Source organism: Dendropsophus ebraccatus, chromosome 6, assembly GCF_027789765.1.
Source record: "Dendropsophus ebraccatus isolate aDenEbr1 chromosome 6, aDenEbr1.pat, whole genome shotgun sequence".
Lineage (NCBI taxonomy): Eukaryota > Metazoa > Chordata > Amphibia > Anura > Hylidae > Dendropsophus > Dendropsophus ebraccatus.
This window is the reverse complement of record NC_091459.1, coordinates 112,275,474-112,289,517: the sequence shown is the minus strand read 5'-3', so window position 1 is coordinate 112,289,517 and position 14,044 is coordinate 112,275,474. Positions and strand designations below refer to the sequence as shown.

The 14,044-nt window shown below is 45.0% G+C and overlaps 1 protein-coding gene across 2 annotated transcripts in view; it reads left to right on the top strand.

Moving 5' to 3' along the window:
* Positions 1–10,805, top strand: part of LOC138795005 (alpha-1,4-N-acetylglucosaminyltransferase-like) — a 10,930-nt gene extending 125 nt beyond the window's left edge. Inside the window, exons 2-4 of one of the 2 annotated variants that reach the window (XM_069973947.1) lie at positions 5,308–5,774; positions 9,809–10,430; positions 10,634–10,803. In XM_069973947.1, the coding sequence (XP_069830048.1) occupies positions 5,328–5,774; positions 9,809–10,396 (1,035 nt within the window). In that variant the 5' untranslated portion in view covers positions 5,308–5,327 and the 3' untranslated portion in view covers positions 10,397–10,430; positions 10,634–10,803. Of the gene's footprint in view, positions 1–5,307; positions 5,775–9,808 lie in introns of both variants that reach the window. The other variant, XM_069973946.1, reaches the window with a different exon arrangement.
* Positions 10,806–14,044: the final 3,239 nt, after the last annotated feature.

Sequence of the window (14,044 nt, the reverse complement as noted above, 5' to 3'; positions counted from 1 at the left end):
CTTTGCAATGTAAAAAAAACTAAAAAATGATGTTTGCTTTTAGGAGGTGTATATGCCATGTGTGTCCACGTCTGTTCACTCCTTGTTTGTGGTGGGATTTGTAGTCTTGTTGGCAAAATTGTATTACATTTATATGATGAGGAAATTGAATGCCTGGCTAATTTTTGGAAAGGTAAAGTTGAAGGTGAAACCGGAATATACTGTACAAGGGGGCATGATATAACAGAGGGCATGATATATTTATCACGTTTAAATGGAGCAGACAGTGTTAATTATTCTGCTGTTCTAGAAAGAAATAACAAGTTGTGCCTGACCCACCCACAAGAGATCTCCGCCAGAGTGAATCTACTGTAATTTATTTAGTCCATTTCCCCCTTTTATTAATTAATGTTAAGATGCAAAAACTAAAAATGTAGCAAAAAGTGCCCATTAAAATAATATCACCTTATCTCCTGCTGTTGGACGTTGTTATACTGCACAACGTAAGCTAGTTTGTATACAAGAGTGCTGCTGTCATGCTAATGCTGCTGTCTACACTGTCTATGAAGGAGCCATATGACATACGCTCACTTAGGGTCAATTTATGCAGAAAGCTTATCTGACAGATTATCTGCCAAAGATTTGAAGCCAAAGCTAGAAACTAACTATAAACAGAGATCAGGTCATAAAGGAAAGCCTGAGATTTCTCCTCTTTTCAAATCCATTTCTGGCTTTGGCTTCAAATCTTTGGCAGATAATCTCTCAGATAATCTTTCTGTGTAAATGGACCCCCCAACTCCCTGTCCCCGATTCTAGGTATTAGCAGTGTCTAGTGGCTGACAATCGCAGAGGTCTATACTGTGATAATTTAAAATTCCATGCCTACGGTTGACATGTTTTATTGGCAAATCGACAAAGTTAAATTTGCTAAGACACCTTTCCATGTATACAGTCGTACAGCCCATGCCACCAGCGATTCATATGGTATTGTAGGTATTGCTACTGAAGGAATAGGGAATCTGGGGATATAAAGGAGTCTCTACTCTTGTACAAGCCAACAGCACAAAGTGACAAGGACATGAAAACAGTATAGCCTGCTGTCAATAGAGTTGACAACAGCTACCAAAGCGTAGTATACCATGATATACTGTATATCTATATACTTTTGCGTTTTCATTTTTCTTAACTTGTTGGCAAGGTCCATGTTAGAGATTCTGTTCTTCTATACTTATGTTATACGTCCCACTCTTGATAGGCTCCTATAGAATAAGTTCCTGTGCAGTTAGGCATCCATACTGTATACTTACCTCCCTTCTCTGTAGTTCTTCTCTGTCATACTGTAAATACAGGGATGGACACAGGGCTGTATTAACAGCTGCTGCTGCCCTAGGCACTAAACCTGAAGACGCCCCATCTACACGCACATATTGGCGATACCAGACCTGACCAACACCACCATACCCCCCACACCCCCTGGAAAAGACACCAGATTTACTGACAAGTCTGAACGGGAGGAGGGAAACTAAAAGAATAAAAGCAAAAAAAATAGTTTTTTCTGTCCCCCTGCTCCCTGGTGCTGCCCCTCTGCAAGGTGCTGCCCTAGGCACCGGACCACGGGTGCCTAGTGGTAAATACGGCCCTGGATGGACACAGACTGCATAGGGCCACTGTGCAAAAAATGTGCCTGGGCCCCACTCCCCCTCTGTAGTTGTCCCCCCCATACTGTATAACTCCCTCCCCCTCTGTAGTTGTTCCCCCATACTGTATACCTCCCTCCCCCTCTGTAGTTGTCCCCCAAAACTGTATACCTCTCCCTCTGTCGTTCTTCCATACTGTATACCTCCCTCCCCCCTCTGTAGTTGTTTCCTCATACTGTATACCTTCCTCCCCCTCTGTAGTTGTTCCCCACCATAATGTATACCTCCCCCTGTAGTTGTTCCCTCCATACTGTATACCTCCCCCTGTAGTCGTTCTCCTCCTATACAGTATACCTCCCCCTCTGTAGTTGTTCCCCCATACTGTATACCTTCCCCCTGTAGTTGTTCCCCCATACTGTATACCTCCCCCTGTAGTCACTCCCCCCCATACTGTATACCTCCCCCCTGTAGTCGTTCCACCCATAGGCTACGTTCACACAGAGCAAAAGGAGCGGATTACGCAAGGAAATATTTCCGCCTGAAATCAACTGACGCTGAATTCCGAGCAGAATATAAGCAGAATGCAAGCAGAATCCCTGCGTATTCTGCTAGGAAAGTGTTCAGCTCGTAATCAGCTCTTGACAAATTCAGCGCGGAATACTCGAGGAATCCGCGCTGAATCCGCATGCATTCAGCGCTGAAATTCAGCGAGTATTTGGTGAGTAAACTAGACTATACCAGAACATATACTAGAATCCTCCTCCCCTTTTTTCCCCATTTCCGCGCTGATTCAGCGAGTAATTTCCGCTTGTATTACGCTTGTATTCCGTGCTGAATCCGCGCTGAATCCGCGCTGAAACAGAAAATCAGAGCCCCATTGATTTGTATAGGCTTCCGCTAGCGGAAGAATGAACATGTTCATTCTTCTGGCGGAAAGCGGATTAGTTCAGTGCGGAAATTCCACTGTGTGAACTGCAGAGCAGAATTTCCATTCAACACAATGGAAATTAGCTCTGCACCTATTTTAACGGCTGAAATTTCAGCGCTGATTCAGCGCAGAAATTCAGCTGCTTTTGCTCAGTGGGAACGAGCCCATACTGTATACCTTCCCCCTGTAGTTCCTCCCATAATGTAGCCGGGACCGGCTGCAGCAGCTTCCTGTGTCCTGCAGCAGCTTCCTGCCACCCTGCAGTCGCACACCCACTGCTGACCCTGGCTGCAGGGTACCGAGTACGTGCTGCCGAGAGTGCCAGGGGGACAAGGGGCGCAGGACTTGCTAGTTTGTCTGTCATCAGCCGAGCGTCAGGTTTAGTGGTGAAATCTACAGCTGATCCAAAAGTTCAAGTTTTCATTGATCAGCCATTGATTTCACCGCTAATCCTGACGCCCGGCTGGTGACAGACAAACTAGCAAGTCCTGCGCCCCATGTCCCCCTGGCACTCCCGGCAGCACATCCTCGGTACCCCTGCAGCCAGGGTCAGCAGTAGGTGTGCGAATTCAGGGTGGAAGGGTCCCACAGAAAGCTGCTGCAGCCCGGTCCCAGGCGGCCTCTCACCGGCGTCCCTGTGTACTCCCCCCCCTGCCGCGTGACCCATCTCGGAGAGAAAGGGGTTTGTGTAGCTGGTTAGGCTACTGCGGGCCCTGGGCATTGGAGGGGACCGCTAGGCTCAAAGTCCGAGCCTGGCAGGCCCCTTGTTTGCCCAGGGCCCCTGTGCAGCCGAACTGGCTGCACAAGCGATAGGTCCGCCACTGTGTAAATATCCCCCTCTCCAGTAAGGCTCCCTGTGTTAGATACTTCCCTCCCCCTCTGTAGTTCTTCCTCCATACTGTATACATCCCCCTCTGCAGTAAGGTCCCCTATCCTATATACCTTCATACCCCCTCTGTAGTTCTTCCCCCACACTGTTTACACCCCCCCCTCCCAGCAGGTAGTCCCCATAATTTATACCTCCCCCCTCCCTCTGTAGTTGGCCCACTAACCCTCCATCACTCCATATTTTATGTCCCCTATCATGCATCCTCTTACCCAACCTGCCTCCCCTGCAGCTTGTGTTGAGCAGGTGGGGTAAAGCATAACAAGTCAGGCACTCATTGGCTGATGCTAAGCACCCAGTGTTAGGGATCTGACTTTAGTGGTGGTGGTGGTGGGGTTTATAGAGTAGGGTAGATTTTAAACCTGCTCTAAAAAGCCTGCACAAATAAGCTTATTTTTGGAGTAGGTTTTTTTCCCCCAGAGAAACAGGGTATAACAATAACCTTTGCTTGAACCAGATTCTATGCATTACTCTGACTATTTTGCATAGTTGATGTTTACATACATTTTACAATGCAAACTATTGAACTAGAATATTAACCCCTGACAAGCCAGGGTGTAAATGTTCGCCCTGGCACCACTAGGGGGGTTCAGAGGGGGGCCGCTCTGTGAGCCCGCTCTGAGCCAATGCAATCCCAGCTGCTATGTGCAGCCTGAGATTGTGGCAGCTAGGCCATGATCCGTGCTAACGGGCATGGTCCGTTCACTGTGACCGCTTATTAGCCATTTAAATTCAGATGTCCAATATGATAGCTGCATTTAAATTGCTGCTTTTCCATGTACCTGGTGGTCTAGTGTGATTCCTGATCTCGCACGCTAAACAGTGTAAGCACAAAAAAATTCGAAAGTGCAAAATTGCGCATTTTTGGTCACCTAAAATCCAGAAAAGTTGTAATTAAAAAGTGATACAAAAGTCACATATATGCAAACAAGGTACTGATAGATAGTACAGATCATGGTGCAAAAAATTACACCTCACATAGCCCCATAGACCAAAAAATAAAAGCTTTATAAGCATGGTTACAGAGCAATTTTAAGAAACATCAAATAAAATAAAAGTTTAATAAGTTACATATTAGTTATAGAAGTTATGTTGACTTAGCAGGAATGCAACTAAGTATGGTATTTTATTAGCATGGGCAGAAATGTTTACAGTTCTACAGTATAACTAATGGTGACACAATATTACTTGTATATACACACATTTATAGATCAGTGGAGATCAATGCAGTGCAACTTATTATTATTATTATGTTTATTAATAAAAATGAGCAAACCTCGAGCATGCTCGAGTTCATCCGAAATGGAGCGTTCGGCATTTGATTAGCTGGGGCTGCTGAAGTTGGATAAAGCTCTAAGATTGTCTGGAAAACATGGATACAGCCAATGACTATATCCATGTTTTCCACATAGCCTTAGGGCTTTATCCAACTTTAGCAGCCACCGCTAATCAAATGCCGAACGCTCGGATAAACTCAGCATGCTTGAAATTAGCTCATCTCTATTTATTGATTTATTTTCAACAAGTACAACATTTATTTATGGTTAAAGAATACCTCTCACTTTGTGACCACAGCAGGATCCTCCAAAAAAGAAAAAAAAAATCCTGCAGGTAGGTGGTCCTCTTCTGACATGAGACCGGAATTTCCATAAGCACTGAAGACTGCATCGTTTTTTACAATGAAGTCTATAGCTCTTCCAGGAGTTCCTTACCATGGCTCATATCAGAAGAGGACCGCCTACCTGCACAATTTTTTCCGAGGATCCTGACGATGTTGCAAAGTGATTATATTTTCCGTATACTCTAAAGTTTCTCGTACACTCATTAAAGTTGTCCATGTAATCTCATGCTAATATATCACTTCTCTTCCCTTTTAGTAAAATTGGACATCACAACTATGTTCAAACAAATAAAGATTTTTGGTGTTTTGCTATTAATAGCAGCTGTAGGTTTTCTAACCAGATCATCACTGAATAGTAGCTTCATCAGCGATTATTTTATTTCCAAGAGGCTCATCTTCATCAATTCATCAAATGAAGACCTAGATCCTTTAATCCCAAGTGCACTCCTGAGACAGGGAAAAAACATCCTATTTGTGGAAACCGCAGGCAAAATGAAACAACCCTCCTTAACTATGTGCTCAATTGAGTCAGCAGCTCGAGCGTATCCGGAAAGATCTGTGGTCTACTTCATGCAAGGGCTAGATGACGTCATCACTGTGGGTGATGTGAACAAAGCCCAGCAACATTTCCCAACCCTCTTACCTTATAAGAATATCTACTTTTTCCCTCTGAGAATGGATAATCTACTTGCTTACACACCACTTATGGCTTGGTATAATAAGGTGAGTAATATGTAGTAAACTGACAATTTATATTAGTAGAGATAAGAGAAGCGAATCCGGTGAATCAAGATTCACTGCAAATCGCGCTGAAAATTCACAGCAATTCGATAACACATTTTGCTAAACATGGCGGCTGTACATGTTAGCTTACAGTACTGTCTTTTGGAGGGAGCAAGGGATTATCCATAATCCCTTGCACCCGTCCAATCACCTGTAAGCCCCATTGTGATGTCAGCACCCCACCTCACACTCTATGTAGGATGATCTGCTTCCTGGAGGAGGCCAAGAGAGTAGGTGGAAGCAGAGCAGGAAGAGAATAACAGAGAGAGATAGGAGAAGAGGGTAGGAGGTTGCATTGTGGGTGGACTGTGGGTTGACTGGGTGCTTAGTGAACCACCTGTACGGGACACTACACTTCTGTAGTTTGACAAGTCAGTGGTTTCTGCATTATAGAAAGTCACTGTGTGCTGGGTACACATTATAAGAAGACAATGTGTGGTGACCCAACGGGTGATGTTATTACTGGTGGTTGTGTCAGCTCAGCCAAAGATGGTATGGTCCTGATGCCAGTGCTAGTCCAGCAAACAGGTGTGATGTTTGTACCTGCTTTGTATTGTGGCTGGCTGTGTTCCCCAGAAATGGTCGATGACCTACCGGGTTGTTGGGTCCCTTAGGCTCTTGTCATGGTAGTCTGGAGTGGCAATTGACCCACTCGAAATATCAGTACCGGCACCCACAGAAAAGGGGAAAATAATGCAAGGTGTATGGCTAGTGTGTATAGGTAATGGTGTGTAGGAAAGGATGACTGAGTCCCAGTGGTATAAAAATAGAACAGCTTTACTGTGTACTCTTGTATTACTCTTGGTAATACAATACACTTTTGTAGAAAAAGATAAATATTTACATGGAATTTAGTGCTTGAACTTAGTGGTGCTGAGATGCTTGAAGAAGTAGAAGAGAAGAGGTAGTTTGGGGTGTACCAGGGGAACAGCAGTATGGGTAAGACCTTATGATTATTGCTATATATCATGATGTAGGATTTGGTAAGTGTGGGCTGATGGCAATAATGAGTACTATGTTTACAGGTCTCGGTTGTGTCTGGTTATATGCTATTATAGCAGTTATGTATTAACTATATAGACCCACGGAGACCTTTTATAACAATAGATTAGTACGTGTTCATTTGGTATTATCTTTTGATCATGAATGCATTAATTTTATAAGTAGTCTGATATCCTATTTCTGTTCTGTCCCCTGGACCATTGTATTGTTATCATCATCTTTCCCTCATTTTTGTATGTATATTCTCTGTTTAATTATGGTTTTATCAATAAAGATTAATTTTTCAAGTAAAGAAAAGTATGCTCAATTGTTTTTGGTAGATTATGAGAAGAGGTAGTTGTAGCGGTGCTTGTGAAGTTGAGAGTAAAGTAGAGCAGCATAGAGGAGAGAACTTGGTCAAAGGAGTCCTAACCCACTGTAGCAATGTACTCTGTCTGAACTTGGAAGAAATATACTGTAGTGAGAAGTTACTTGTACCTGTGTATAGACTTTGGTCTGAACACCTTGTGCCCTACAGTGTCGAGTTACTCGTCCTCCTAGGGTGATACAAGCCCCAGTCGTGGTTACCTCGGTCAAGCTAAGCTCCCGGGGGTGTCCCAGTTACCTGCACTGCAAGATAGGATTTGTAGACCTTCTGGTAGCTTTGTCCTATCCAGGCTCTTTGTTTCTCAGGATACTGCCCTGTACTTTTTAGACTGGTTCTCGACGTGGGCTAGGATGTTCCCAGACGCTTCTCCCTTTAAGTGTTTAGTACTGCATAGTAAATATAGTAACAACTGGTTGGCTCTAGCTGCATCTGCAAACAGAGCAACTTAAGCAACTGAACTGTTGTCTTGGACGAGGGTCCTGGCAGAAGCCAGGCCCTGGCTTGGCTATAATAGAAGCCTTTTAGCAGCTTTTTAGTGTATAAGCTAGTGACACAGTATAAGTGAACTGATTCTGTAGACACTTTTCATATGAAAATCAACCCTTCCTATACCAAGATATTCTTGTTTTAATACATATACAAGTGTATGCAAACCTATTTTCTGCATCTAAACCTACTGAATTATGCAAAGAAGAGATGATAGGAAAGGCTATTCAAATATTTATTGGGCATCACCATTGATTTTATTAGTTCCATCCTGGTGATTGGTTCTCTCTAATCATAAATGTATACAGTTTCAACATCAAACAATAGGTAATCACTGTTTATTTATTTTTTTTAACCCCTGGGTTATCAGAGATTAGACATCACAGCTACTTTCTTGTAAAAACAGCATAACACCTGGTTGAGTTTGGGATTATAATTCAGCTTCATTCAATTTAATGGAAACCCACACCCAAACTGAGGAGAGGGAATGTGCTGTTTCTAGGGGAGAGGGGTGTGTGTGTGAATCTATGTTTCGCTAAGTCTGGAGAAAGATGTTATAGAGACATGTTCAGACCCGTACCTCTCCCCGCTCACTCGATCAGTACGGGTCTGAACACTCAGCAGCTGCAGCTCCTCAAGCTGCAATGTCATACCTGGGTGATTCATTGGCTGCTAAGCCAATCAGTGACTAGGACGGGACACCACCCAGTCAACAACTGGCTAAGAGTGCAATCGCTTGCTTTGGCTGCACTTTACATAGTCGGCTATGGGTAATTGGAATGCGGGCACACCCGAATGTGCCTGCATTCCAATTAAAAAGAAATGAAGTTCATCTAGCTGGTACTGCCATACCTTCCAAGGTGAACTTCACTGACAGCGGCCGATCAGTGACATGGCCGTATGACATAATAGCTGCTGTCATACCTTGTGTGATAATTGACCAATTTATCTGATTGATTTTTGAAGTTAAACACAGAAATGGATTTGAAAAGAGTAGACATCCTAGTCTTTCCTTTATGAACTGTTCTCTGTTTATAGTCTGTTCCTGGATTTGGTTTCAAACATCTGTCAGATAAATTTGTCAATTATCTGTTTGTGTAAATGCAGTCTTAGGGCCAGTTCACACTAAGCAAAAGACGAAAAATAGGAGGAATTGAAGAGGAAAGAGTCCTGCTTGAAATCCCTCGCCTATTCAGCTCAGGCAGAAAAGGAGCTGAATTTTAGTGGAATTCAAGCAGAATTCAAACCCTTTTCAGGGTATGTGCACCCTAAGGAATCCAGGCAGATCACCCAACACGAATTCCACAGCTCACCTCCGCTCGCGGCCGTGTGCATCTCCATCCATGCCATAGACTCCATTCTATGCACAGGTAGATTCCGCCATCCACCCAAAGAATGAACCTGTTCATTCTTCAGGCAGAAGGCAGAATCTTCCTGACCATAGAATGAAGTCTATGGGACCCGCAGAGATGCGCAGGTGATCTGCCTGGATTCCTTAGTGTAAAAATACCCTGACTTCTATATGATTCTTGTAGAAGAATCCACCCAAAGAATTGAACTTTGGGTGTCCTTTATGACCTGTTCGCTGTTTATAGTCTGTTCTTTGCTTTGGCTTAAATCTCTCTGTGTAAAGGCACCATAAGGCCCCGTTCCCACTCAGCAAAACTAGCGGAATTCCGTGGCGGAATGCCGTTAGCCTCCCGCTCATAATGGGAGTCTATGGGAGGCGTGCGCTCCTGCCCTGTCCGCGCTGAAGAATGAACATGTTCATTCTTCAGCGCGGACAGAGCAGGAGCGCGCACCTCCCATAGTCCCATTATGAGCGGGAGGCTAACGGCATTCCGCGGCAGACAATTCCGTTAGTTTTGCTCAGTGGGAACGGGGCCTTAATCTACACTACACTATAGGACATCTGGTGTTGCGTTCATAAAGATCAGGGAGAAAAGTGTTTAGCTGTGTGCTTTATCTGTTCATTCTAGTGATCCTCAAGAGTCTGAAAAATTAGACCCCAACTAATTAAAACTTTTTACATGTCTCAGAGACATGTGCATTTTATTAGAAATGCATAATATACTGTATATATATGATGTAATTACTCTTGTATATTTTATTTTTATAGGTGAACCCAAACAAAGAAAGATACTGGATTCATGTAAAATCAGATGCCTGCAGATATGCATTGATATGGAAGTATGGAGGCATTTACATGGATACTGATGTCATTTCCATTCGACCCATTCCTGAAGTTAATTTTCTAGCTGCCGAGGATGAGACGTATACCGGCAGTAGTGTTTTTGGTCTCTCTCCAAATCACAAACTGACATGGGAGTTCATGGAAAATTTTGTACAGAATTATCAAGGGGAAAGATGGGGACAACAAGGACCACAGCTTCTCACACGTATTGTACGCAAGTATTGTGGTCTTCCCCAGTTTAAATCTGTGGATCATATGATGTGTGCAAAGATCTCTTACTTTCATACTGAACGTTGCTTTCCTATCCCCTGTGCATCCTGGGGGAAATTTTATGAAGAGTGGAACAAATCACTGAACTTTGATAACACATATACTTTCCATCTGTGGAACTATGCAAATACGAAGAAAAAAATCATGGTCCCTAGGACTAACACGCTGTTGGAACATCTCTATCAACAATACTGCCCCTCCACCTATGAAGCAGTTCTGAACAATAAACCAGTTTATCAATGACCAGAATGATCCCAAATTACTCCAACGTTTTAAGGCAGGCATGTCCAAAGTCCGGTCGGAGGGCCATTTGCGGCCCGCGTTCTGAACTTTTACGGCCCCCCAGGTATCCAGCTTGCTATTATCTGCCTGTGTTATAAAGCATATAGCATGTAGCATGTAAAATGGTCGGCCCTCGCACATGTTCACTTCATCAAATTTGGCACTCTTCGAAAAAAGTTTGGACATGCCTGTTTTAAGGGGACATTTCTTGAAATTAGTAAAGAGAATACATATTAATTAGTAGCTTTGAAAATGAGAATTAACATCAGATTGGTTATAATGGGCAACACCCTCATTTTATTTCTTCCATAATTGTACTTTTTGTGTATGTTTGTGGTATCTCTAATAGAGATGAGCGAACCTCGAGCATGCTCGAGTCGATCCGAACCCAAACTTTCGTCATTCGATAAGCGGTGGCTGTTGAACTTGAATAAAGCCCTAAGGCTATGTGGAAAACATGGATATAGTCATTGGCTGTATCCATGTTTTCCAGACAACCTTAGAGCTTTATCCAAGTTCAGCAGCCCCAGCTAATCAAATACCGAATGTTCGGGTTCGGATCGACTCGAACATGCTCGAGGTTCGCTCATCTCTATTAGAGATACCACAAACATACACAAAAAGTACAATTATCTCATATCTAATCTCTAAGCAATGATTACCGCTGTCTGCCCGCTACGTGCAGCGGGCGGATCCAGCAGGAGGAACGCCTGGAAAACTGGGATACAGCCATAGCCATAGGCTGTATCCCAGTTTTCCAGGCGTTCCTCCCGCTGGATCCGCCCGCTGCACGGAGCGGGCAGACAGCGGGAATCCGATGCCGAACCTCGGCGGGTTCGGAACATCCCTAAAAATGATGTATGGTATATATATATATATATATATATATATGTTTTTTTTAATGCTTGACCTCATGCTGAGTGGATGTAGTTAGTAGTTAGTGAAATTCATAGTCGTCTGAGGTAACTGGAAGTAGAAATAGATCCCTAGCACATTTTTAACATGTTGCTGCCATATAAGAAAACATAAAAAATGTTATGTATATCTTTCCATACTCCCTCAGTGTCCTGTTGTGGTGTCATTGGTGTCCCCTGCTGTTTGTAGTCACTGTTACTTCCAAGACAAACTTGTCTCGGGAGTGACAGTCTGCTCAGCCAATCACTGCCTGTGGCGCTGGCCCCTCTCAGTCAGTGATTGGCTAAAAAGGCTGTCTTACAGGATTGTGCAGTAACCTGGTATGAACTAGGCCTGTTGTTGCTTTTGTGTGACACACCCGCTTGCTTCTCAGCTTCATGGCAATGTAGGAGTTAAGCTGAGAAGCTGCTGGGCTTGATTATTACAGCTGATTCGTCTGTGTGATGGACTGGTTTCTCTGTCTGTCTGGGGCCTGGGAGATCAGAGCGCCGGTCCAATGAGGATTCAGACCGGGATCTTAGTCAGCATAAAAGAAAGCTGAAGCCAGTTTTATCTGCTGGCTATTTAGGTTAATACCCTGGTCCCAGCTTCCCCTGTCTGTTTCTGCAATCCCCATCCTAACTCCCTCTGCTTGCTTTACTGTGTTACCTGACCCCTGACTTTGACTTTTGACTATCCAACTGTTACTTGATTTTGTACTGCGCTGCCCATTTGGTTCTGAACCTGCCTGTTTGACTCCCATATTGTGTTTGTTTGTCTGTCTTGTTCTGTGTGCACATATCCAGTGCAGGTGGTTACCCACGGCCGCCTTGGGCCGGTTGAGACAAGTAGGTAGGGACAGTTGGTGGGTTCAGCGTCAGGGCTCACTGTCATGTCTGGTCCCTATCTGCCCTGTCCTGACACTGTCACTCCCGTGATGAGCTTGTCTTGGACACCAGGGGAGCATGGAAAAATAAGCATAACCTGTTTATGTTTTCTTATATGGAAGCAACATAATAAAAATGTGGTAGCACTGATTATGTAAAGCAGACAGTTTACTAACAAAATCCAACTTGCATAACACAGTAAGAGTGGAGTGCGTGCACTGATTATGTAAGGCGCCCGCCCCATTCACTGATCCCAATAAATAGGTGTAACTCAATAGGAGTTTACAGGCAGGGCCGGCCTTTGGGGTGTGCGACCTGTGCGCTTGCACAGGGCGCCTCACTCCCGGCCCGCTGGGGGGGCGCTCTGGCAGAGAGATCACACTGCACATCTAACTACAAATAGAAGTTAGATGTGCTGTGTGTCTGCCGGAGCGCTCCCCCCTCCTCCTTCCTCCTCCTCCCTCCTCCTCCTCCTTCCTCCCAGGCTCCGGCAGAAACACAGAAACTATTTGCAGTTAGATGTGCAGTGCGATCTCTCTGCCAGAGCGCCCCTGGCCGCCGCCCTCCTGCAGCACTCAGCTCCTAGCTCAGGGCTCCGAGCTGCTTCTTCCTGTAACTTTCTCAGCCCCTTCACTTGTCACTTTCCAGACTTTGCAGGGAGAAGAGCACAGAGCTGCGGGGATGAGTACAGGCAGCACCACCTGGAGGCCGACATCCTCACTGCAGCTGGAGGACACAATAAGTTTAGATACAACAGCTCAGCTACACCAACATGGTAGAGGGAACAGCCGCCCTGGCCCCATTTCCTTGTGGATATCTGAGGGCAATAGTCATCGGAGCAAACTGAGACCTCTTAGCAGTGTATGGCAGTATTATTTATTGCTACAACTGATATGTAGTATTATGTGGGAACTATAGGCCAGTGTTATGTTGCTTTATGCGTGAGCACTGAGCACTATCTGGATATAACATGTTAGTTAGCATTATATGGGGTATTATGTGGACTGTATATGGCAGGATGATTTGGGCACTGTATGGTAGTACGATAATATTACTGAAAATACAAGAAAAAAATAAATTGATACCTGCAGCCATATTTGAGCCATAATGGCCTTATGACTATAATGTATGTTCAGCCATATTTTCAGAAGTATATGCAGTATGGGGGGGAGGGCTGAGGGTGTGGGGGAGGGCTGGGGGTGATAGTTTTGTGGGGGGAGGCTGGGGGTGATAGTTGTGTGGGGGGAAGCTGGGGGTAATAGTTGTGTGGGGGGAGGCTGGGGGTAATAGTTGTGTGGGGGGAGGCTGGGGGTAATAGTTGTGTGGGGGGAGGCTGGGGGTAATAGTTGTGTGGGGTAGGGCTGGGGGTGATAGTTGTGTGGGGGGAGGCTGGGGGTAATAGTTGTGTGGGGGGAGGCTGGGGGTGATAGTTGTGTTGGGGAGGGCTGGGGGTGATAGTTGTTTGGGGGTTGTAATTGGGTGGGAAGCTGGCGGCGGTAGTTTGGGGAGCTGTAGTTGGGTGGGGCTGGGGGTGGTAGTTGTTTGGGGGGCTGGGGGTGGTAGCTGTTTGGGGAGCTGTAGTTGGGTGGGGGCTGTAGTTTGAGGGGCTGGGGGTGATAGTTGTTTGGGGAGGCTGTGGGTGGTAGTTGTTTGGGGGGCTGGGGGTTGTAGTTGTGTGTATGGCGGGGTCGGGTGATGGGTTTTGTCTGGAGGCATGGGAGGCCGAAGGAGCTTTATGTTACCTCAGGGGGGGGGGGCTCCAAAAAAATGGTTTTGCACAGGGCGCCATTTACCCTAAGGCCAGCCCTGTTTACAGGACTTTACAGTG